Source organism: Scyliorhinus torazame, chromosome 5, assembly GCF_047496885.1.
Source record: "Scyliorhinus torazame isolate Kashiwa2021f chromosome 5, sScyTor2.1, whole genome shotgun sequence".
Lineage (NCBI taxonomy): Eukaryota > Metazoa > Chordata > Chondrichthyes > Carcharhiniformes > Scyliorhinidae > Scyliorhinus > Scyliorhinus torazame.
Genome location: NC_092711.1, coordinates 154188960 through 154215564, shown reverse-complemented (window position 1 = coordinate 154215564; position 26605 = coordinate 154188960). Strand labels below are relative to the sequence as shown.

Here is a 26605-nt window from a genome sequence, read left to right as displayed (position 1 = left end):
TATTTTCATATTTTCATTCTACTTCTAATCTGCACAGCTGTTTGCTTCGAGCAAAGAAACCATTACTGTATTTTGAATTCCAAGTCGTTTGTAAATTACTAAGTATAATCATCACAAGTAAAGCTTTCAGCAGGGGCCTGAATTGAGAACATTTTGATTTTGTAACCACAAGAAGATTACTCTCTTTATAATCAATAGATATCAATAAAATTTCATTTTGCATCCGAGAAGTCTAGTGCAAATTTCTGCCTCGTTAATTGTATAGGAGAATACAGTAACACAAAGGCACTCTTCATCAGTCGGGACCCTGAGTTTGAAAAACCCTGCCATAACTTAATGGTACAAGAAATAAGGGGACACAGATTTCAGGTTTTGCAGAAGAGTTATATCTCTATCACAGCATTGTCTTGATGGGCTGAATAGCCTCCTTCACAGCCCCATGATTGTGATGTAAAGAGAAAAATTTCAGCTGTACCACTCTCTCTAACCCCCCCAAATCACTCTTCTCTGGTGCCATTCTCATAAATCTCCTCTGCATTCTCTCTGAGAACTTTATTTTTCTTAAAGTGTGGGGCCCACAAATAGGGTTCCATTCTAGAGGGATAGAATTGAAAAGCAGGGAGATTATGTTCAACTTGTTTAGAACCAGGGTTAGACTACACTGGGAGGACTGTCAACATTTGTGATCTCCATTTCGAAAAAGGAACGAGAGGCACTGGAGAAAGTTCAACAAAAATTCATAAGAATAATACCACAACTGAGAGCATTTCACCCTCAGGAAAGATTGAGGCTGCTTTTCTCTAGAAAAGAGAAGACTAAAGGGTGACGTGATGGAAATCTTTCAGATGATGAAGGAGGTCAATAATCCAATAGGGATTTGATGAGAAACCTCTTTACCCAGTGAGTGGTGAGAATGTGGAACTCACTACCACAGCGAGTGGTTGAGGTGAGCAGCATGAATACATTGAAGGGGAAGCTCGATACATACATGGGGAGAAAGGAATAGAAGGATATGCTGATGGGGGAGATGAAGAGGGGTGGGTGGAGGCTCTTGTGGAACATAAATACTGACAGAGACCAATTGTGCTGAAGCGCTCCAAGGCTCAAAGAACATCAGACTAATGAAGATTTTGACCAATGGGTGAGCGAGTTATTGACACAAAAAGAAGCCATTTTGAACTTGCTGTCTCCAAAAGATAATCCAAAATGTTGGAGTCTGGGAAATGAACTGAAAAATGAAGCTCCGCCTAGAACTGAGCCAGAAGAATAGAGTTTAAATGTGGGATTGACCGGGACATTCCCTTTGGATTGAAACAATGGGGAAACTACACACATAGAAGAAAATAAAGTTCAAAACTTGAACTCTGAACAGACTATTCGAAACTGAACTTGAAAACGCACATCTGAGCAGCAATGAGGACTCTCCTCTCGCAGAAGGAACTTTGGACGATAATTATTGTAAGAAGAAAACTTTCAGAAAATATAGCGAGCAATAATGTTTTCCACCTTAAGTGAACTGTGATTCCTGGACATGGAATTCAGCAGTGTGCTGTTAGCAAGATGGACTTGTGAATGTGAAGGGGACAATGGAGGGATTATTATGTCTTTAACAGATTATCAGATATTTAAACACAGGAAAACATAGGAACAGGAGTAGGCCATTCAGCCCCTCGAGCCTGCTCCACCATTCAATAAGATCATGGCTGTTGTTAAAATATACAGAAGGGTGTAAGTTGTAATATTCTAAATGGGGTATTACGAGGGTGATACATTTTCATTTCTTCCTGGGGAAGATGTTGTGAAGATCTAGTTTCATGATTCATGTTTAAGAAATATAACTTTTAGTTTGGGAATTGGATTTTTTAAAATTTAAGATAAATGGAAAACCTGGGTTGAGAATCTTACAGAAACACCCTCAGGGAATTCGCAATCACCCATGTTGACTTAAGAAGTCAAAGCTGGAAGGGTAAGATCTGTAAAAGGGCAGCTGAGCTCTTTTTGCTGGCGACCTGGAGACATCGGGTCTGACAATTACTGCCCTGTCTTTGTCACAGAGGTGAATTCGTCATGCAGACCTCCGGGTCGAAAGGTATGGTTTTTGAAGCTGAACGCTTTAAACATCTGTTGGACATCCCCAAGAGTCTGTGTTGCCATGGGGATAAGTGATTCAGGGTGGAGCCTTGGTTTGAATTCTGGGTGTTTCTCATGGAAAGCTGGCAATCTGCAGTTCGCTTGGAAGTAGTCAGCTGTGGGACCAGGAGCTGTGAGACCAGAAGTCAAGAGGGCCGTGAGGAACCAGGGGTGTTGCTAATGTTTAAGTCTTTTAGTAAGAAGATAGTGAAGCCCACGTTGGACTGAGAGGTCCACAATTTTGAGGTATTAAAGGAAAGTTGGAGGGTTGTTCATCCGAAAGCTAATGGAAGGACCTCCATAAAATCTTGGCTAGCAGGGGCACGATGGGAATTCCAGATATTATTGACATCACTGTCTATATTGCAGCCACATATTTATTTATCTGCGATCACATAATCTCACCTCACAGAAAGAGGCAGTTCGGTCCATCGTGCCTCTGTTGGCTCTTTGAAAGAACTACTTAATTAGTCCAATGATCCTGTCCTTTCCCCATGAACCCTGCAAACTAATCCCCTTCCAGTATTTATCCAACTCCCTTTGCTGAATCTGCTTCCACCAGCCTTTCAGACAGTGTATTCCGGATCACAACACCTCATTGTGTAAAGATTTATCTTTCTCATTTCCCCTCTGGCTTTTATGTCAATCACCTTAAATCTGTGTCCTCTGGTTAACAATCCCTTTGTCAGTGGAAACAGTTTCCCTTTATTTATTTGAGGTAAACCAGTCATGATCTTGTCCAAATTCATTTAAAAGAAAGGTCCTGAACAGTCCCATTGTTCTGCCCATGGAACAATTTACATAAAAGCTTACATTCAATAAAATTAACCCAGTGACAGCAATGAGCAATTGTCTGCTTAAAACAAGTCTGATTCCAGATTGGGTAATGCTCATTCACGTGTTTAAAGTGGGTTTCCAGAACGGTCTTGAGCTAAGTTGGATTCTAGTCCTGGAGATACTGAATGTCCCTGGGGCAATTTTGCAAAATGACTGTTGGCTCAGGAATCGGAGGAAGATTCACAGATCCACATTGAATGGTCGCAAATTCAGGAGATGAAAATCACTTGTGTCTTTCATCAGCATACTATCTTTAAAAAATAAATACGGATAAATATTTACTATTTCAGAGTCCTGTCTTGCCTTTCTTTCAAATTGAAGCATTTTAGAGGGTCAATTTGGAACTGAGTAATTGGCACCTGTAACCAAATTAAACTGAGCCTAAATATTAATTATATACCCCTTAAAATCTGACAGAGAAAGATTCACGAGGATGATACCAGAACTGAGTTACAGGATAGATTGAACAGGCTGGGGATATTTTCTCTGGGAAAGAGAAGGTTGAAGACTGACCTGATAGTGATTTTAATGGGTGTGATGGGGTTGACATCATCAAGTCATGACTGATCACAGGATATAAATTCCAAACTGACAGTTCCAGTTGTCACAGAAAATGCTGTCGGCCACACACTCCTTTCTCCCTATTGATTTTAAGACTAATTAATCCCACTATTCGCCCCCAGTTCTCATCCCCTGAAGGTGCTGATTATCGGGTTCAGTTTCACTCCCACCTATTATCCTCCCCAATATGTTAGCCACATTGGGTTCCGTATGAATAATGGCGGGTATAACTCCCACAATTCCTCACGCTCGGGAAACTGCTCTATCCGCCGCGCAGGCGTCTCGGGATGCGCATGTCCAAGGGAGATGGAAACTGCGCATGTGTGGAAGTTTCACCCCCCCCCCAATTCGGCTGAGATGTTGACCAATGGGAAACTTGGAGGACCGGAAGGACTCTGGTCCTCCAGCCAGAGTGCGGCCTTTCTTGAGGATGAAGATTGAGTAAAAGACTAAAACGTCCTCCTGTCTCCAACATCTGTCAGTAAAACACTTTCATTTCTCCCCCCTTTCCATTTCTTTTCTCATTCTCACCTTCAATTGGTGACTTGCAGCAACTGAAGGGAAAGGAAGTGAATCCAGGGAGGGTGCAGACTCTGGAAAGCTTGGCCCAGGTCTCTCTCTCTCTCTCAAAGACATTGACATCCTTTGCTCCCTCAGCTTGACACATTTATTTGTCTGGCTAAAAGGATGGTCTCTTTCCTGATGTTCACAATTAAAAGGCTGCTTTCCGAGGAGGTGGCTGACAGTAAATTAATATCAGACAGAGAAATATCCAGTATTGTTATATTATGCAGATTAGATATATTATTTATGGTTCTGTACTAAAGTACATTTATTATTTCTAGTTGTGTAACATTGTATTGTCGCTACATTTTATATTTCCAGACACAGAGTCATTGAGTCACAGAAGCAATCCATTCTGTAACTGACAGGAGAAATGTTTGTGATTTTGTGAAACCTGTTTTTGATGTATCAGCTATTTAAAGTCGAATTTATCATGTCTATTCAAATATTGGTCATGCCAGTGATGCCGCTATCTTAAGAAGGATAAATAAATTCAGAGTGTTGTGGATGTTCAGTCACTGAGTTTGTTCAAGACAGAGAATAGAGGAATTTTGGATATTTTAGGAATGAACGGACTTGGGGTGAGCGCAGGGATGTGAAGATCAGCCGTTATCTGATGAAGTGACAGAATAGTCTTGAGGGGCTGAATGGCCTCCTGCTGTTCCAGTTTCTCATGTTCTAATGTTATAAGAATTATCAGGAGTAAACAATGGCGACAGAAGGAGCGGGGGAAGTGAGGGTGCATGGGGAGGATTACAGTCAAGATGGGGGAACAACTGAATCAAATATAAAATGGTCTGTTCTGAATTTCTGTCCTGTACTGACAGTGATGACTTTTGAAAACACCTTTTACAGGATGTTCGAAGAGGACGATTTACAGACAGAAATCTCAAACCAATTGTCAAGATATGGCATTCACTCAATTCATCAGGATCTGAATCTCAAGGGTGATTTTTTGTCTCTTTTGTCGGCTTCAAGATATTTAAAATTTCAGTGTGACTGGAAAAGCACTGAGACGCACACACCTGAGTGGGAGTGTTCCAGTGCACTGACTGTGGAAAGAGCTTTAACCAGTTATCCAGTCTGAAAAAATCACAACGTTCCCAGCAGGGAGAGATTGCACCTTTGTTCGCTGTAAAGTCGAGGCTTCAATTGATCGTTCAACGTGGAGATAAACAAGGGCACCCACGCCATGGGGAAACCGTGGACATGTGGGGACTGTGGGAAGGGATTTTGTACCCCATCTGCACTGGAAACTCATCGACGTGGTCACACCGGAGAGAGGCCGTTCACTTGCTCTGTTTGTGGGAAGGGATTCACTCAGTTATCTCACCTGCAGACTCATCAGCGAGTTCACACTGGAGAGAAGCCGTTCACCTGCTCAGAGTGTGGAAAGGGATTCACTAATTCATCCAACCTGTTGGTGCACCAGCGGGTTCACACCAGGGAAAGGTCATTCATCTGCTCTGAATGTGGGAAGGGATTCAGTGATTCATCCACCCTGCTAACACACCAGCGAGTTCACACTGGGGAGAGACCGTTCACCTGTCCAGAGTGTAGGAAGAGATTCACTCAGTTATCCAATCTGCGGAAGCACCAACAGGTTCACACTGGGGAGAGGCCATTCACCTGCTCCGAGTGTGGAAAGGGATTCATTCAGTTATCCAACCTGCTAACACACAAGAGAATTCACACTGGAGAGAGGCCATTCTGTTGCTCTGGGTGTGAGAAGTGATTCACTGATCTATCCAACCTGCTGGCACATCAGCGAGTTCACACCGGGGAGAGGCCGTTCATCTGTTCTGAGTGTGGGAAGGGATTCACTCACTTGTCAAGTCTGCTAAGACACCAGCGAGTTCACAAGCGATGACAGGTTGGATTCTGCTGTTATTGCTGGTGTTAATCACATCCAGGACTGAACCATGTTCATTCTGACACTTGGTGAAGTGGGAGGGTCGCAGGGTTTCTTTCTGCTGGACTGGCCGGTCTCACAACTTTGCTTCCAGTGGGCTGATGCTCTTTGAGCCGAGGAGAGCACATTTCCCTGAAATGATCCACAAAAGCTGATGAAGGACATTTATTTTATCCTGGATAATAAATAGTGTTTTTCCTAACACTACAGGTAGATCTAAAATAAATATGTTCATAATAAATGGGACTTTGAATTAATGATTCTTTTGAGCGTATGTCTAGAAGTTTTACAGAATCAAGAGGAGGAGGGGGGGTTTAAACTAAAATAGTCAGGGGGTGGGAACCTATGTCAGGATTAAGAGCAGGGGGAATCAGAAACACAAGAAAAATACAGCAAAGAGAATAAAAAAGCAGAGAAACCAAGGGCCTGTATCAGATAACGACATTGTAATAAATAGTAGGGACCGGTCAAGGAATGTTAAAAGGACTATCCTTTTTTTCCCCATAAATTTAGGATACCCAATTATTTTTTTCAATTAAAGGGGAATTTAGCGTGGTTAATCCACCTAACCTGCACATCTTTGGGTTGTGGGGGTGAAACCCACGCAGACAAAGGAGAATGTGCAAACTCCACACGAACGCTGACCCAGGGCTGGGAGCGAACCCGGGTCCTCAGCGCCGTGAGGCAGCAGGGCTAACCACTGTGCCACCCAAGGTTTTGTACTTGAATGCTCAGAGCATTTGAAATAAAATGGATGCATTCGCTGTGCAGACGGATGTCAAGGGGTCTCACACAGCAGATTGCTAAATCAAAGGGCATAGGATTACGGGTAGTGTCTTGAGATGGATAGAAAGCTGGTTCGCTGGCAGGAAGCAAAAAGTTGGAATGAATGTTTTTTTCCGATTGGCAGGCAGTGACTAGTGAAGTGCCACAGGTACTGTGCTGGAACCCCAACTGTTCACATTATATATTAATGATTTGGACAAGGAAAATAAGTTTGCAGATGATGCAAAGTTGGGAGAAGATGATCTGTGAGGAGGATGCAGAGATTATTCAGCAGGATTTAGACAGGCTGAGTGAGTGGGCATATGAATGGTAGTTTCAGGAGAACCTGGATAAATGTTAGGTTAGCCACTTTGGTAGAAAAATAGGAAGGCAGATTATTATTTCAATGGGTGTTAATTGAAAGAGGTGGAGACTCAGTGAGACTTTGGTGTCCTCATGCATCAGTCGCTGAGAGTAAACGTGCAGGTATAGGGCGGGGGGGAAAGAGGCAGCACCCAAAACACAGGGGAAATATATAATACAACAGGGTGCAGGGCCCACGAGCAGCACCCCCAAAAGAAGGTCAAGTTCTCCTGGTGAGGCCTCACCACCCTCACAGCGCTGGGACTATCCACTCCCCCACAGGTGACAACGGTGGGGGGGGGGTTCTCAAGCCATGAAGTTACCATGCTGGGCACGCACGGTGACACAGTGGTTAGCACTGCTGCCTCACAGCTCCAGGGACCCGGGTCCAATTCCAGCCTCGGGTGACTGGTCTGTGTGGAGTTTTCACTTTCGCCCCGTGTCTGCATGGGTTTCCTTTGGGTGCTCCGGTTTCCTCCACAGTCCAAAGATGTGCAGGTTAGGTGAATTAGCCATACTAAATTGCCCCTTAGTGTCCAAAGGGTTAGGTGGGTTTACTGGGTTATGGGGATAGGGTGGAGGTGTGGGCTTAAGTAGGGTGCTCTTTCCAAGGGCCGGTGCAGACTTGATGGACCAAATGGCCTCCTTCTGCACTGTAAATTCTGTGGTCTAATGATGCACTAACATAGACCACACCGGCAAAATGTAGAGCACAAATGTACAGCCTAACCGCACTGTGTCTAGAACGAGTTAAAGATGCAAAATGTTTGTTTCTGTTACCATGGCGAATCCTGTGTTATGTTTTTGTTATTATTATTACTCCTGTGTGGTTTTTTTCTCTCTGGGCAGATACAATTGCGCAGTCGGAGTGTGTGGATGATAAGTCTGTCTGTCATAAAATGAAAATCTTTCAATAAAAATAGTTTTGTTTTAAAGTGAGTGCCCAAAAGCTTGGCAGATGGAAGATGATGTAGCAAAATGTAAAGTTATGCATTTTGGTAGGAGAACTAAAGGGGCTGAGCATTATTTAAATGGAGAAAGATGGCAGAACACTGCAGCACAGAGGGATTTGGGGGTCCTCCTGCATAAATCACAAGGTTGGCATGCAAGTTCAGCAGGTAATTGCCAAGATACATTGAATGTTGGCATTTATTTCAAAGGGAATGGAATATAAAAATAGGGATGTTCTACTAAAACTATACAAGGCAGTAGTTAGACCACACCATAAATACTGCGAGCAGTTTTGGTCCCTTCATCTAAGGAAAGATATACTATCATTGGAGGCAGTCCAGAGAATGCTCACAAGGTCGATCCAGGGTTTGAAGGGATTTTCTGATGAGGAGAGGTTGGGCCTGTACTAATTGGAGTTTAGAAGGATGAGAGGTGACCGTATTGAGACAGGATTCTCAGGGGGCTCGACACGATAGATACTGAGAGGATGTTTCCTCTTGTGGGAGAACCTAGGACCAGAGAGCATCATCTCAGAGTAAGAGATTGTTGTGTTCTTTGTTTTTGTCCTTCAGGATGGTGAAGGTTGTAGTGTTAACAAAGAACAGCAAGCAGCGTTTAACAAACAAAGCTAATTTATTACACTACACTGAATTAGATTCGAACATATTACTAAGGAATTAGACAAGTCAAGATGACACTACACTTCTACAACACTAAATTATTCTATCAGTTAAACTATCTCACACCTACTCTGTCTGGTTCCCTTCCACTCTCTCCCAGAAGTCAAGGAGGCCAGTGATATTTATATGGTTGCTCTATGGCACCATCTAGTGAGTAGAGTAGTAACATTACATTAACCCTTTATGTGCTTTATAAAATCCACATATTGTGATAGCCCCCTTTCTTTGAAAAATTTGATTCTTGCATTCAAAGTTACATACAGGCAGTGTAATGGCAATGTACAGTAATGAACACCAGTAAAAGTTATACGAGTTAAATCAGTGTTTTATAGTTCATAAATTGAGACGATCAGGTTTCTTCCTTCATCTTGTTGATGTTCTCAATCCAACTGTCATTGAGTCAGAATTTTTCTTCTTTTGATTCATATTTGCATCAGTAAGTTGAGCATCAGATGATGAAGTACTGAGTTTTAACCAATGTCCAGGAAACCTACTGTTGGAAAACAATTGTTGAGGTTGAATTGGAGTTGGAGGTTGCTTCACCTTCAACAATGCACGACGATTTCTCCTGAATATCGAACCTTCAGATGTTTTTGCAAGATAGGAATGTGGAGCTGCCTGACTTAAAACACGATCCACCTGTTGGATCTTGTACACGTCCACAATCTCCTGGAACTAGCGGAATCAGCTGTTTGGCTGACTTGTTGTAATACAAGCTTTGAGTTTGCTGCTGCTGTCTCATCTTGTTTACAATTGATTTATCATCAAGATTTGGTACAGTTAGGTTGGCAATGTTGTATGCAGCAGTCTGTTCATAAGAGGTTGCACTGACGAAAGACCTGTCGATAAAGGAGCAGCTCTATAACTTAATAAAGCTAGCACAAAATCTAGTCTCGCCTCGTATGCTTTCTTCAACAATTTCTTCACGATACCTACACCTTTCTCAGCATTCCCATTGGACCGGGTCCATTCCCAACTGTCGAAACAAGGTCCATTGTCCCTTTCGACGATCAATGTTATCCCGTGTCTAGAAAAAACATCTTTTAGTTGACTTGATGACTGATTTTGAACTTGAGTTTGTAAGTTTAATCACTTCTGGATAATTTGAGTAATAGTCAATAATGACGAGGTAACCTTTGCCTTGAAAGTAGAAAACATCTATTCCCACTTTAGAACATTGAATTGTACAATATTCATCATTGGGAATTTATCTTTTTGTTAAGCAGACTAGTTTCTTTGACAAATGTCACAATCAGAAACATAATTTTAAATGTCTGAATTTATACCAGGGCAATATACGGATTGCCTCGCGCGTCATTTACATTCCTGAATACCCTGGTGTCCTTCATGGACCTGGGTAAGAATCTGTCTTCTCAACTTTGTAGGAATGACTATTCTATCCAGTTTGAGGAAAACTCAATTTACCACAGAAAGGCCATTTTTAACATTTCTGAAGCAAGAACGGCTTGCATTTGGCCATCCATCAGTCATGTGCTGAATCATTCACTGCAAAACTTCATCCTTTGCAGTTTCTTCTTTAATTAATCTTAATTTGCAATCAGAAACATGTAGTGTGTCAGCTAGCATGTCAGCTTGAGCTTCTATCACCTGCACAAGATCTGGAATCTTATCTTCATTTCAGTAGCACGTGATAATGTATCTGCAAGGATCAGAACTTTTCCTGGAGTATATACTGGACAAAAATCATATCTTCTTGGTCTCATTAGGATTCTCTGTAATCTGGGCGAATATCATTCAGACTCTTGTGAATTAGTTAATTTACACACGTGGCCTATGATCAGTCATGTAGGTAGACCATAAACACAGGAAAATATTTCAACACCCTTCACCAGACCCAAGACATTCTTCCTCAATCTGTGCGCAGCATTGTTCAGTGGGCATCATGGCTCAAGAAGCATATGCTACCGGTCTCCACAGATCATTTTGAAGTCTTCTGTAGAAGAACAGCTCCCATCCTGACTTGACTCGCGTCCGTCGAGATCTTTGCCTACTTTGTCGGATCGTAAAATGTGAGAAGTGGGGCTGAGGTCAGTGCGGGTTTGAGGTCAGACTTTTCCGTTTCATGCTGTGAAGTCCAAGAAAAAGAAAAATATTTCTTGATCACTTGTCGACGCGCTGTTGTCGCCACATTCCGGCGCCTGTTCGGGGAGGCTGGTACGGGAATTGAACCCGCGCTGCTGGGTCTTATTCTGGATTACAAGCCAGCTGTTCAGCCCACTGTGCTAAACCAGCCCCTAGCATCAACACCTTGTAGAGATGATTTATTGGCATCAACTATTTCAAATCGCACTGGCAGGTGGATATCATTGTTACTTACTGTTAGACAACACAACCCTCTTGTGCTGATGATGTTGCCACTGTAGTCCCTCAATTGGCATTTAGTAGCTTCAATTGGAGGAAAGAGGTGTGATACAGTGATCAAATTTGCATGAGCTCCAGTATCCAACTTGAAAAATATTTTGGACCCATTTACTTTCAATGATGTGTTCCAATCTTTCTTAATATGAACAGATGATATCTGCTTTGTCATTTTTCAGCATTATCAATCTTGTTGACTGCATCAACAAAGAATGTGTCTTCTAAATCGTATTGTTGTGCTTCAACATCGAAATGAGAACATTTTGCTTTGTTTTGCATACTTTGAATTTTCATGGCCTTGTTAAAAAAGTTTTTTGTATTAATTGGAGGCTTTTTTGTACTTGAACGGCACTGTGAAGCATAATGATAAGTTTGCCAATGGCTGGGCATTTTATTCCTTGGTGGGCGTGGCCACAGCGTGCACACATCACCAAGCTGCATATGTCATTTGTAAAATGGCTGCCAGCTGCAGCGCGTCATTTTTAAAACTGCACCACAGCTGTAATGGCGTCAGCAACGTTGTCTTCTTTCGCGCCTTTTTCCCGGGTCTGTATATCTGCAGACTGACTCGCGGCAAGCTCACTCACTCGGCACAAACATATTGCATCTTCTAACGATACATTGTGCTGCTAAGCAAATGCTCACAACGTTTTTCAATTTTAATACCAAACACGATTTGGTTACTGAGGAGGGAATCAGTCTGCGCTCTTAAACGGAGACTCCATAGGATCCATCACCACCTCCAAAATATCCATCAGACCCTCCTCAATATCCATCGCCACCTCCACAATATCCCTCAATGAACATCACTAAAAACATTTGCTCATTATCACATTGCTGTGTGTGGGATCTTGCTGTGTTTCCTACATTACAGCAGTGACTGCACTTCAAAAGTACTTCATTGGCTGTAAAGCACTTTGGGACGTTCTGTGGGTGTGGAAGGCGCTAGAGTAATGCATGTTTTTAAATTGAAGATTTGTTATCTGATCTCATTATCTGGAAATTAATTGATTTCAGCCACCCCCAACTTACCATTTAATAAATTCACTTTGGTTCAGACAAGACTTTAACCAATTAAGACAAAGGCAGAATTCTCTGGATAGTAAATTTTAAAATAAGTTTATTAAATGAAAAAGGTTTTCTGAACAACTTTAAGACATTCACTTTTATAACTTCATGTGGGTGATCAGTCTGTAGAAGCGTAACCCTCTCTGGCTCCTTCTTTGATAGTAATTCTTGTGGAATTCAGCCTCGGGAGTCTGGCTCCTTATTTGACAGTAATTTCCTTGGAACTCGGCCTCGGGAGTCTTCAGTACTTGGCCAGCAAGAAAAACGTTCGGAACCTCTACTTTTATCCCCAAAGTGACCATTATCTCACGTCAGAGTTGGGCCTGTTGTAACAGGATAATTTGGTCACATTTGGGACACATACAGCAACCGACCTACGCCACAAACCTTGGCCCGAACGCAAACCTCCTCAGGATTTCAAACAAATACCTACACCCTACCCAGTCAAAGGCCTTCTCTTAGTCCATTGGCACAGTCACCTCTGGCACTCACCCCCTCCACTTCCTCGCCACAACAGGGTCATAATTATGTTTAACAACCTCCTACTATTGCAGGAGGGAGCTGCCTCCCCTTCACAAACCCCGTCTGATCCTCGGAGACCACCTCCGGCACACACCCCTCCAACCTTCTCACCAATACCTTTGCCAGGACTTTCACATCAGTATGCAGCAGCGAGATGGGTCTATAGGACCCGCTGTCCAATGTATTCTTCCCCCTTTTCAAGATTAGTGAAAACGACGCCTGCGCCATAGCCCGAAATCCCCCCCTCTTCTCCGTCGGGAACGACTTATAAAATTCCACCGGAAAGCCATCCAGCCCCGCCGCCTTACCTGACTGCATCGTGCCAATGCATTCCATCACCTCCTTTAGTCCTAACGGCTCATCCAGTGCCTGCCTCTTCCCCTCCTCCAACTCCGGGAAGTCCAGCCCATCTAAAACTGACTGGAACACCTCATTTATACTCTCCGGATCCAACACCATGTTCCCCCCCACTCCAGCTTCACCTGAAGAATTTCCCTGACCGCTGTCAGTCATCACAGTTGGTGGGCCAGCGTGCGACTCACCTTTTCCCCCCCCCCCCTACTCTGCACCCCCACTCCCTCTGCAGCTGACCCACCACCCTTCCCATTGTCAACCGATCAAACTGCCCTTGTAACCTCCTCCTTTCCGCCAACAACCCCATCGTGGGGGCCACAGAATACCTCCTATCCACCTCGACTATCTGGTCCAACAGTCGCCGATGCTCCTCCCTCCCATCTTATCCTTATGGGCCTTGGACAAAATAATTTCCTCCCGGACCACCGCCTTCAAGGCCTCCCAAAGCATGGCTGCCAATACCTCCCCATTCTGATTAAGCGCAACATAATTCTTAATCACCATTGCTACCTTCCCACGGAACTCCCTTGTTGGTCAAAAGCTCTGAATCCCGCCTCCACCCCAACCTCTGCGCCTATCCCGAACGAACTCTCACATCTCAATAGTCGGGGCGTGGTCCGAAATCACTATTCCTGCATATTCCTCACCTCCCACCCCCATCAGCACCGCCTGCACACTGGGAGCACTGTCAACATTTGTGATCTCCATTTAGAAAAAGGAAATAGAGGCACTGGAGAAGGTGCAACAAAGATTGACAAGAATAATACCAGAACTGAGGGCATTTCACCCTCAGAAAAGGCTGGAGCTGCTTTTCTCTAGAAAAGAGAAGATTGAAGGGTGACCTGATGGAAGTCTTTAAGATGATGAAGGGGTTCAATAATCCAATAGGCATTTGATGAGAAACCTCTTTACCCAGTGAGAGTGAGAATGTGGAACTCACTCCCACAGCGAGTGGTTGAGGTGAACAGAATTTTTAAAAATTCAGTCATGGGATGTGGGTGTCGCTGGCTGGGCCAACATTTATTGCCCTGGAACTGAGGCCATTTCACAAGGCCCAAGTAGACAAGGACGGCAGATTTCCAGCCCTAAAGGGGAACCACACTGGTTCATGTGACAATCAACAATGGTCTAACCTTTAGACTTTTAATTCCAGATTTTTATTTAATTGAAATTTCACCATCTGTCTTGTGGGATTTGAACCGGGCTCCTGGAACATTACACAGGGCCTCTGGAATACTAGGGACGATGCCACTACGCCACTGCCTCTCCTGAATACATTGAAGGGGAAGCGAGATATATACATGAGGGAGAAAGGAATAGAAGGATATGCTGATGGGGGAGATGAAGAGAGCTGGATGTAGGCTCATGTGGGGCATAAATACAGAGAGACAATTGAGCCGACTGGCCTGGCCCTGTGTTGTAGACTCAATGGAACAGAGACAAATGTGTTTCTTTTCGTTCTACCCGAGGCGGTAGGACTATTTACTCTGCAGGATAAAAGTCCTGTCAGCCCACTGGAAGCAAAGTTGTGAGACCGGCCAGTCCAGCAGAAAGAAACCCTTCGACCCTCCCACTTCACCAAGTGTCAGAATGAACATGATTCAGTCCTGGATGTGATTAACAACAGCAAAAACAGCAGAATCCAACCCCTGTCATCACTCGTGTCTGGGTGTCACAGCAGGTGCAATATTTTTACAGACTGTGTAACTGGTTAAAGCTCTTTCCACAGTCACTGCTCTAGAACACTCTCACTCGGGTATGTCTCTCTCTCTCGGTGCTTTTCCAGTCACACGGATGGTTAAAATCTTCTGAAGCCAACGTGATCTTTGAGATTTCTGTCTGTAATTCCTCCTCTTCTAATATCCTGTAAAAACAATTTACAAAAGACATCACTGTCAGCACAGGATAGAAACTCAGAACAGATAATTCTAGTTTCTATAGTACACTTTTCCTCTCTCATTCCCCAAAAGCTGTAAATCTCCATCCCACACACTCTCCCTCCATTCTCACTCTGCTGTATCTACTATTCACCCTCCCAATTCTCCTGAAGGTGCTGATTCAGGCTGATTGACAGATCCCTGCTCACTGCTTCCTGTCCTGGATGTAGACATTATAACAAATAGGGAAGGGATTCACTCACTTATCCAACCTGCAGTTGGCCATTGGGCCCATCGAGCCTGCTCAACCATTCAATGAGACCATTTACCGATCTACCTCAGTACCATTCCCCCACACTACCCCCATCTCACTTGATATCTTCAATATTGAGAAACCGATCATTCACTGACTTGAAAATACTTGATGACTGAGGCCCCACAATCCTCTAGGGTAGAGAATTCTAAAGCTTCACCACATCGGGGCAGCACGGTAGCATTGTGGATAGCACAATTGCTTCACAGCTCCAGGGCCCCAGGTTCGATTCCGGCTTGGGTCACTGTCTGTGCGGAGTCTGCACATCCTCCCCGTGTGTGCGTGGGTTTCCTCCGGGTGCTCTGGTTTCCTCCCACAGTCCAAAGATGTGCAGGTTAGGTGGATTGGCCATGATAAATTGCCCTTAGTGTCCAAAATTGCCCTTAGTGTTGAGTGGGGTTGCTGGGTTATAGGGATAGGGTAGAGGTGTTGACCTTGGGTAGGGTGCTCTTTCCAAGAGCCGGTGCGGACTCGATGGGCCGAATGGCCTCCTTCTGCACTGTAAATTCTATGATAATCTATGATCCTCGAGTGAAGAAATCCCTCCTCATCTCCGCTTTCTTTCCATTTTCCTGCAGGTTTCCCATAACCCTCGACTCCCTCGTCAATCGGAAATCTGTCCTGTGGAGTGCGACATAGTGGTGCAGTGGTTAGCACTGCTGCCTCACGGTGCCGAGGACCCGGTATCGATCCCGGTCCTGGGTCACTGACTGTGTGGAGTTTTCACATTCTCTCCGTGTCTGCGTGGGTCTCACCCCCACAACACAAAGATGTGAGGCTACGTGAATTGGCCACGCTAAATTGCCCTTTAATGGGCAAATGAAATAATTTACTTTACAATTAAAAAAATAAATCTGTCCCGGGTTTGGGGGGTGGAAACCACGTGCTGCGGGCGCCGGAGTAGCTGTTTTTCTGCAGGTTATGGTGCCACTCGCCCATAATGCATCATTTATCTTGAATGCCCGGCACTCATCTACCGAATCCTTGAATTAATATTTGTTATCACGTCCCTGGAAGACTTCGGGATTGAGTTTGCTAAGATTATGCTGAAGAACATCAAGGAATTAGTCGATAAAAGAGCACAGGCAGATTCAGCGGGGCTGGAGTCGCCTTTTCAACATGGCGGCCTGACCCTCAGGAGGTCTCCCGACCCCGCGCTCTCCGGGGCTCTTTCGGAGGCTGTGAAAATGACTGCCGACATTCTCCGTGTTATTGACCAGAGACCGAGTGTGCTGACATTCTAGTGATGTGTCGGTGGGCGTGGAGCATTTATTCTCTTCCCTGAAGCTTCCGGAGGCCTCAGAAAGCCAGTGTGACGCTCTCAATGCTCCCCTTTCCAGGGAAGAGGTGTCAAAGGCCATGAAGGAGCTGCAGCTGGGTAAAGCCCCGGGACCAGATGGCTGTGGGTGAGGTTTATCGGGGGTTTGAGGATTTGTTGTTGGATGACCCGTTGGTAGATATGTATTGTCACTCTTTTGACTCTGTGATGCAGCACCGACTTTTCGTGAGGCTAATATCTCTTTGATTCTGAAGGTGGGCAAGGACCCAGAGAAGTGGGTCTCTCATCACCCAATCTCTCTTTTGAACATTGACTTGAAACCGCTATCTAAAGTTTTGGCGATAAGGCTGCAGGACATCCTTCCGACAATTGTGCGGGAGGACCAGACTGGGTTTATCAGGGGAAGATTTTCCAGTAACGGTTCGAATGTTGCTGAAGCTTGATGAAGTAAAATGGGAGGAGCCCTGTGTACAGTATAAATGACAGGGACTGAATGGCCTGGTTCTGTGCTGTACATTCTGCGTGAAGAACTTGCATCACACAAGATTCCCCATAAAATACTTTTTCTGAAGATTTGGCATTTGTGTTTTTAAACTTAGGTCGAGACAAAATGTTGTGGCATATAAACCATGCAAACGTTCAGCGTGGCAATCTTGATGTTGAAACAGCACACACTTGGCGGCATGGTGGCGCAGTGGTTAGCAGTCCTGCCTCATGGTGTTGAGGTCCCGGGTTCGATCCTGGCTCCAGGTCACTGTCCGTGTGGAGTTTGCACATTCTCCCCGTGTCTGTGTGGGTCTCATCAAAAAGATGTGCAGGGTAACTGGGTTGGCCACAATAAATTGCCCGTTAATTGGGGAAAAAATAATTGGGTACTCTAAGTTTTTGTGAAAAATCACAGACCATCCGCAGCGGTGCTCCAGAATGGTTTACGGTCGTTGAATTTTGAGCTTCAGAGAGGGACTAGACAGGGCTGCCCTCTGTCCCCCTGGTGGTTTACATTGGTCATTGAACCCTTGCCGGGAGCTATTAGATCGGAGTCTCTGATATCAGGACTGGAGGATGGATCACTCTGTGTGCAGATGACGGGCTGCTGTTTGTGTCGATCCCCAGTGTTTCAGTCCCGGCCATTATTGGAGTAGTGGATAGATTTAGTGACTTCTCTGGTTATATGATCAATTTTACATGGGCAGCGCTGTGGTTAGCACTGCTGCCTCATGGTGCCGAGGACCTGGGTTCGATCCCGGCTCAGGTTCACTGTCCGGAATGGAGTTTGCACATTCTCCCTGTGTCTGTGTGGGTCTCACCCGCATAACCCAAAGATTGCAGGGTCGGTGAATTGGCCACGCTAAATTGCCCCTTAATTAGTGGGGCGGGGTAAGCCCCCTCCTCTTGCTAACTTCCCCTTCAGATGGCACCCCCCTTGGGATTTAAATATCTGGGAATGTCAATGACCCCCCCCCCCTCTTTCAGACAGCTATATGCAGCCAACGTTCCACAGCTGATGGTGGCTATTAGGTGGGACCTTGCCCAGTGGTCGGCTCTTCCAATTTCATGTAAAATGAAATGTGTTGCCCAGACTGTTGTACCCTCTGCAGATGCTGCCTAAACATCTGTCAACCAGTCATTAAGGAAATTGATGGAATGATTAGTACATTTATCTGAAATTTTAAAAAGCCTTGCCTCAAGTTTGTGCAGCTCCAATTACCAGGAGCTAAAGGAGGTTTGGGTCTCCTGAATATCAGGTTATATCAATTGGCCTCTCATCTAAGTTCGTAAGGGGTTGGGTTAGGATAGACACAAGATCCATCTGGCTCGATATAGAAGCAGACCAGTCAGTTTTCCTTTTACAGGTCTTGTTGCTTTCTGGTGACATTAAGACAGGTTCTGCTAAGTGTGATAATCCTGTTATTATTAATACTCTCAGGAGCGTGGAGGTTGGTCCGCCAATTCGAAGGGAAATCTAAGTTGACTTCCACTGTCTCTCCTGTCCAAGGCAGTCCAGACTTCTCACCCGGTCCCATTGACCATGGATTTGATACCTGGATAGAGGCATTTTGAGGCTGGAAGACATGTTCAGAGATGCTTCCTAGTCATCCTTTGGGCATACTTTTGTCAACAGTTTGACATCCCTAGACTGTCCTTTTTAAGTACTTACAGCTTAGAGACGTTATCTGTAACAAGACATCTTTGCCTCTTGATTCCTCAATTTCCCCAGTGAAAAGAACCGTGAATTCTGTGGAGCCTAAACAATTGATGAGCCAGTTCTATGATGCTCAAAATTCCATAACCTGAATTTCAATGCTGAGATCTTCGTAGTCATGGGACTTAGCAGTCAATATTGATGTGGAGATCCAGGGCAACATATAGGACTATGGCTGATGAAATTTTGAACAGCAATAATAGGAAGGAGACCCAGTTGAAGATACTACACAGCCTTCATCTGACACCCAGTCTTAGACACAAGTTTGATCCTAATACGTCCCCTTTCCCTTTCTCTACTGAGTAGTACTGCACTTCTGTATGCTTCACCCAATGCCTTTGTCTATGTATTTACATTGTGTATTCATCTATGCCCTATGTTTTATTTCCATGTATGGAATGATCTGTCTGGATTGTACGCAGCATAATACTTTTCACTGTACCTCGGTACACATGACAATAAATAAATCCAATCCCTGTGAGCCTAAAGTGCCTGGTAGTTGAGGGTGACTATATACATCGTCTATGGAGCTGCATCAAGATTCAATCCTATTGGTCAAATGTAGTCAGGGAATTGGAGAGAATTTTTGATCGAGCCTGATCCTGTATTCCTGATCCTGGGTCTCCCAGATGGGGAAATCACTGATTCGAATGAAAAAAGGTGATATAATACCCTGATCTTTGCTCCTGGATTAGCCACAACTTTCCCTCCATCCAAAACTGGCATGGGCTGGTTATGGAATGCACCCCGATGGAATTTTCAAAGTCTGTACTCCATTCTAAGTCTTATGTTTTCTGGAAGGTATGGGACCCCTATCTGAAATGCATCGGCTCCAATTCGCCTGACTTGCTTCTCCTGGGCTTTCCATGAGCGAATTCAATTTAACTTATTCATTTGAATACGATCATATTGTTAGTATGTTTTGCAATGCTCTGATTGTGCAACTGGCAGTTATCCTCCTGTTTAAACATGATCTTACCCTCTTTCCTCAGTCACTAGTTGTGATCCAATGGCCATGCTGCGCTGGCAGAACATCTCACCGTGGCGCAGCATGGCTGATGAAACCCGGGAGACCCCGCTCCCAGGATCTACCTGGCACGCCATGCCTCGCGAGATTCAACGCGTTCTCGCAAGACATTGTGATGTAAAATCCCAGCCATTGTTAGCAAGATCACTTTTTGGCAAATCTGCATATTAGAGCAAGGAATTAGCCCCACTCTAATGTGCATGTTGCCGAGGTACCGGAGGCTCTGGGATTCATTCCCTTCACCTCAGAGACCTTGGGCGAGCACCGTTCAGCACTAAAACGGGGACCAGATGGAGCAGCACTTATGGGGGTCGCCCAGGGGATCCAAGGCCCCCAAATGCATGCCTTTTGGACAGGTGGTACCCTGGCACTGCTGGTGCCACCTGGGTACCAGCCTGACACTGCCAAGGTGCCTGTATGGCACTGCCAGTGGGAATGGGCACTGCCAAGGTGCCAAACTGGCATTTTCTGCATGTGCATGATCAGGCATGAGGTGCCCGGTGTGGGTCTTGAAAGAGTTACGAGGGGAGGGGATTGTTTCGGAGATCGAGGCACTCTTTAAAAATGATGTCGCGATCTCTCACTGCAAGGGGGAGATCCAGCCAGCCGAGCTCCCCAGTTTACAAAATGTGGCTATGTGTGGCCTTGGTCGCGTGTTCCCATTCAGGTCCCTTTTACAACGCGAGTTGCGTTGAATAGCCATGTGTTTCTCGGAACTGAGTGGCAGGAAACGCACAGCTAAACACGCTTGCTAGGGGACTTTGTTCCCTCTTCGGAGAATCGAGCCCATGATATTAACAAGTTATCTGGTTGTTCAATTGATCCGGCATTTCATCTGGAGGTTTTGGTCCCTCAAATATCCTGTTCAGAATTAATTCTGCAACATGTTGTTGTATTTGTGCTGGCAATCTTTCTTGTTCTGCTCTGTACCCATTTTCTACCAATTTTTCTGTTACTCTGTTGTGTTTATCGTTAAAAAATAGTTTTAAAAAACTATAATAAACAGATTTTTAAAAATCTGTCCAATTTATCTGTGAAAATATTCAATGACCTTCCCGGCCTTCACTGGTCCCGATGGATGTGAATTCCAGAGACGAACAACCCTCTCAGGGAAGTGACGAATGGAAATATATAACGTAGCTACACTACAGTATTACAAGACTAGAAATGAAAACAAATGTACTTCATTACAGAACCAGAAATAATATATCTAATCTGTACCATATAAACAGACATTTCTCCGTCCAATATTAATTTACTGTCCCCTTAAATGTCAGCCATCTCCTGGGGAAACCACCCTTTAATTGTGAACAGTAGGAAAGGGACCATCCTTTTCGCCAGACAAATAAATGTGTCAAGCTGAGAGAGCAAAAGATGTCAATGTGTTTAAGAGAGAGAGAGAGAGACCTGGGCACAGCTTTGCAGAGTCTGCACCCTCCCTGGATTCACTTCCTTTCCCTTCAGTTGCTGCAAGTGACCAATTGAAGGTCAGAATGAGAAAATAATTGGAAAGGGGGGGGAAAAGAAAGTGTTTTACTCACAGGTTTTGGAGACGAGACGACGTTTTAGTTAGTGTGAAGCTCAATCCTCATTCACACAAAGCCCGCTCTGATTGGCTGGAGGAGCAGAGTCTTTCCGGCCCCAACTCTTCCTATTGGTCAACACCTCAGCAGGAAGGTCAGAGAGGGTTAATTCTGGCTGGCACATGGACACCTTCCCCTCTCCCTTGGACACGCGCAATCCCGGGTAAAAAGGGGGACTCACCGAGCGGCTTCTCGCTCTGGCGGAGCCGTCAGCCGGTTTCCTGGAAACCTTGTTTCGGGGAGGTCCAGGGGGAGGGGAATAACGGGTGAGGCGGGGCTCCTGTGTCGGCACCGAGTCTGCGCACTGGAACCATGAGACGTCACAATGACTCAGAGGGACGTTCCCAGTCCACAATATCCCATTGGGGGCAATATCACTGGTTGCAGAAAATAAATACTGCGGATTGGTCAACAGCTCAGCACGTCTGGAGGTCAAATGCCCTCCCACCCCACGTGAGTCGAGGTCCACCCCTTTATTGTCGCCATGAGGGGGATTGACCAATGGAAACACACGGAAGACCGGAAGGGCTCTGGTCATCCAGCCAATCAGAATCTGGGATTTGTCAATGGCTATACAGCTTCTTCCTGCCCAGGAAAGCTGTTACTCTTCTGCCTCTGAATGAAGATTGACTCCCAACAGGCTGAAACGTCCTCTTGTCTCCAATATTTGTGAGTAAAACACATTCTTTTCTCCCCATTGCATTTATGCTCTTTTTCTGGCTTTCAGTCGTTCACTTGTTTAAATCCCCAGGCCCATATGAGATGTATCCAAGGCTGCTGTGGTAGTCAAGGGAGGAGATTGCAGAGGTTCTGACAATTTTCACATTTTCTCTGGCCCAGGAAGAAACCTTTCCCCTTGGTAGACCCGTCAGTAACAAGGTGAAGGGCAGGGGATTTGAGGAAAATCATTTTCACCCAGAGGGTGGTGGGAATCTGGAATTCAGTGACTGAAAATGTGGCAGAGGCGGGAAACCTCACAACATTGAAGTAGCATTGAGGTGTGCACTGGATAAGCCAAAGCATGCAAGGTTACGGACCAAGTGCTGGAAAATGGGATGATCGTAAATAGGTGCTTGATGGCTAGTATAGAAATGAAGGGCCGAAGGGCCTCGTGCTGTACTGTAAAACTCTGATTCCATGAGGACGGGGATATGTTGTTATGGTGATATGGTGTTATCCAGATTGAAATTAAAATGAAAATCGCTTATTGTCACAAGTAGGCTTCAAATGAAGTTACTGTGAAAAGCCCCTAGTCGCCACATTCCGGCGCCTGTTCAGGGAGGCTGTAGATTAGATATATTATTGATGGTTCTGTCATAAAGTACATTAATTATTTTACTCTTGTAACATAGTACAGTAGCTATGTTATATATTTCCAGTCAGATTTATAACGGAAGGGAAGAAGTCCATTGGACTTTTCAAATCGGCAAGCAATTCTGTCAGTCTCAAGTGGGTCCCATTCTGTAAGCCAGCAGAGCCCATCCAGTTTCATGTAGAAATTATTGATCATTTCTGCTGATTACTCTCATCGGCAGCAAATTCAAGGTAATGATCAATCACAACCCCCTGTATCTTAACCAACTGAAACAATCCTATACATTAAACGCATCTTCAGCCCACTAATATAGATATATATCTGACTAGCAGCCTGCATGAAGATTTTCAGTCTCTGCGTCCAGGACAGGAAGCAGTGAGCTTGGATCTGTCAATCAGCTTGAATCAGGAGAATTAAGAGGGTGAATATTAGATACAGCAGAGTGAGAATGGAGGGAGAGTGTGTGAGATGGAGAATTACAACTTTTGGGGAATGAGAGAGGAAAGAATGTTCGATAGAAACTAGAATTGTCTATTCTGAATTTCTATCCTGTACTGACAGTGATGTCTTCTGTAAACTTCTTTTCCAGAATATTACAAAGTGAGGATTTAGAGAAAGAAATCTCTAACCAAATGTCATGTCAAGATCTGACAGAATCACTCGATTCATCAGGACCTGAATATCATCAACCTTTCAATCTAGGAGGAGACGTGTTCTGTTGGCTTCAACAAATGTGAAACATCAGTGTGACTGGAAAAGCCCCGAGACACACACGCCCGAGTGACAGTGTTCCAGAGCACTGACTGTGGAAAGAGCTTTAACCAGTTACACAGCCTGAAAAAACATCACACTATTCGCAGTGGGGAGAAACTGTACACGTGTTCTGTGTGTGGACAAGGCTTCAACTGATTGTCCAACCTGGAAAGACCCGAGGAGACCCAAAACATGGAGAAACCTTGGAAATGTGGGGACTGTGGGAAGGGATTTAACTGCCCATCCAAGCTGGAATATCATCGACACAGTCACACTGGGGAGAGGCCCTTCACTTGCTCTTTGTGTGGGAAGGGATTCACTCAGTTATCCAACCTGCTGAGACACAATCTCACTCATACCAACGAGAGACCTTTTAAATGTTCTTACTGTGGGAACAGCTTCAAAAGCTCTCAGGAACTGATGTTCCACCAGCGAGTTCACAGCGGGGAGAGGCCATTCACCTGCATTCAGTGTAGAAAGAGATTCACTCAATTATCCAGTCTGCAGAAACACCAGCGAATTCACACTGGGGAGAGGCCATTCACCTGCTCTCAGTGTGGGAAGAGATTCACTCAGTTATCCCACCTGCAGACACACCAGCAAATGCACACTGGGGAGAAGCCATTCATCTGCTCTGACTGTGGGAAGGGATTTAATCGGTTTTCCAGTCTGGAGACACACCAGCGAGTTCACACTGGGGAGAAGCCGTACACCTGCTCTCAGTGTGGGAAGGAATTCACTCAGTTATCCAGCCTGCAGACACACCAGCAAATACATACTGGGGAGAGGCCGTTCACCTGCTCTCAGTGTGGGAAGGGATTCCCTCGGTTATCCCACCTGCAGACACACCAGCGAATTCACACTGGGGAGAGACCGTTCACTTGCTCTCAGTGTGGGAAAGGATTCACTCAGTTATCCCACCTGCAGACGCACCAGCGAGTTCACACGGGGGAGAGGGCATTCACCTGCTCTCAGTGTGGAAAGAGATTCATTCACTCATCCAAACTGCAGTCACACCAAAGAGTTCACACGTTGGAGAAGCTGTTCACCTGCGCTCAGTGTGGGAAGGGATTCTCTGAGTTAACCAGCCTGCAGACACATCAGCGAATTCATACTGAGGAGAGGTCATTCACTTGCTCAGTGTGTGAGAAGGGATTCACTCGGTCAACACACCTGCTGAGACACCAGCGAGTCCACAAATGATGGTACGGGTTGGATTCTGCTGTTATTGCTGCTGTTAATCAGGTGCAGTGGTTAGCACTGCTGCCTCACGGCGCTAAGGTCCCAAGTTCGATTCCAGCTCTGGGTTACTGTTCATGTGCAGTTTGCACATTCTCCCATGTCTGCATGGGTTTTGCCCCCACAACCCAAAGATGTGCAGGGCAGGGTAGGGGCTAAATTGCCCCTTAATTGGAAAAAACGAATTGGGTAGTCTAAAATTTAAAAAACAAATTGCTGATGTTAATCACTTCCAGGATGGACCACGTTCATTCTGACAAGTTGGCGAAATGGGAGGGTCAGAATCTCTGCGGGACGGCCGGTCTCAAGATGCTCTTTGAGCCTGAGAGACCAGATTGCCACTGAAATGATCCGCAAAAGCTGATGAAGGATATTTATTTTATCCTGGAGAGTAAATAGTGTTTTTCCTACACATACAGGAAGATCAAAACTAAATACAGAATACAGCAGGGTGACAATCTGCTAAACACCCACAAAGCATGATGGGAAAAGTAGCCAATCTTGCACAGGGACTGTGAACACAGATGCAGTTTAATGAACCAGCCTGTTGAGTTGGCAGGGTGTGATAAGATAAGATATACTCAACATGAAACTGCTGCAGCTGTAGAGACTGCTCAGCAAGGACAGATAAGAAGAACATGGACAGCACTTGTGCCCTGTTGTTTTCAGCTGGTAATGTACAAACTGATGTACTAAGAACATTCACGATACTGGGAGAAACGGGATAAAAGCGGGGATGCTCAGAGCCACCACAGCAAAGATCTACAGGAATAACCATCACGCAGGGAAACCCTGGGTCCTGGGCTCAGAAAGGAAGACAATCTATCAAAGGGAGACTGACCACCTCACCTTGCAATGAGTAGTATTTGGGCCCAAGCCACGAGTTTTACGATTCATTGTAACAAGTAATCAGTACTTTAACAAGTGAGATAAAGAACAGTTCATGTTGATCTTTTGTTTTCAACATTAATTAAAAAAAAACTTAGAGTACCCAATTCATTTTTTCCAATTAAGGGGCAATTTAGCATGGCCAATCCACCTAACCTGCACATCCTTTGGGGCAAAACCCACGCAGACACGGGGAGAATGTGCAAACTCCACACCAACAGTGACCCAGAGCCGGGATCGAACCTGGGACGTCTGCGCCATGAGGCATCGGGGCTAACTCTGCACCACCGTGTTGCCCCCTGTTTTAAACATTAATAAAGAATGAGTTGTACTTAATATCTTGTGTCAGTGTTTCTTTGTCGCCACGTAAGTTGATATCGTCGTCTGAGGGTCAACATTTGGCGTCTCTGGGTGGGCATGGTTAAGTGATCACCTTAATGTCACACTGTGTCCAAATTAAAATTGTGGCTGGTAATAATCCAGATTGGGAAAGAGTACTCCAAGATTACCGAAAGAATAAATGGCCTAAATGAGTCAAAGATGCCAATAAGGCATTCAAAGGTCCGGGACCCTTTGGACACTGCAAAAGGGTGAGAAAGGGGCAAGCGAAACGTGCCTCCAAGCTGAGGAAAGCTACAGCGAAAGCTAGTTGTATGAGGAGGTAGAAAATGCAAGGTTACAATAGCAATTGAGTGCTGCAAAACAGGAAACCGACACATAGCGCATTAGAGCCTTAGAAACAACCGAGGAATGAAATGCAGGTGTTACAGATGAGTCAATTTCAGACGGTGTGAGGAGGAAACTAGAGAGAGAGAAAGCTTAGAGAGAGATATGCACCTAAGAAGAGGTTTGTGGGTATAGGGCAAAAGTAGCGATTTACAGGCTGCTGTGAAGTCAAACACAGACCAGAGACAGAAATCAACCAACCACACAAAGTGTCAGAAAGAGAGAGAGACGCAGATAAAGAGGATAAAGGCATGTGTTCAGACCATCTGTATTATACTGTCCCTTTATACAGACATTTGATCTTTTACCTTGTTAC

At 44.9% G+C, this 26605-nt stretch overlaps 1 protein-coding gene and 1 long non-coding RNA gene across 3 annotated transcripts; one reads left to right on the top strand and one right to left on the bottom strand.

The window, feature by feature from the left end:
• The first annotated feature begins 3925 nt into the window (after window positions 1-3925).
• LOC140420124 (uncharacterized) lies at window positions 3926-25866 on the top strand. 2 transcript variants are annotated; one of them, XM_072504144.1, is made up of 2 exons: window positions 3926-4005; window positions 23273-25866. In XM_072504144.1, exon 2 carries the CDS (start codon window positions 23629-23631, stop codon window positions 24637-24639), a length of 1011 nt encoding a protein of 336 aa, XP_072360245.1. In that variant the 5' UTR covers window positions 3926-4005; window positions 23273-23628; the 3' UTR covers window positions 24640-25866. The 2 variants fall into 2 exon arrangements, with proteins under 2 accessions (XP_072360245.1, XP_072360244.1); XM_072504143.1 differs by lacking the exon at window positions 3926-4005 and adding an exon at window positions 21748-22037.
• On the bottom strand, window positions 14228-21425 carry LOC140420145 (uncharacterized). Its single transcript, XR_011946202.1, has 2 exons — window positions 21327-21425; window positions 14228-14950 (listed from the first exon to the last, which is right to left on the bottom strand). It is a non-coding gene; the product is annotated as an uncharacterized lncRNA (long non-coding RNA).
• Window positions 25867-26605: the final 739 nt, after the last annotated feature.

Excerpts from the sequence above, each read along its gene's own strand:
- LOC140420124 (XM_072504144.1), top strand. The coding sequence starts at position 23,629 with ATGGAGAAACCTTGGAAATGTGGGGACTGTGGGAAGGGATTTAACTGC.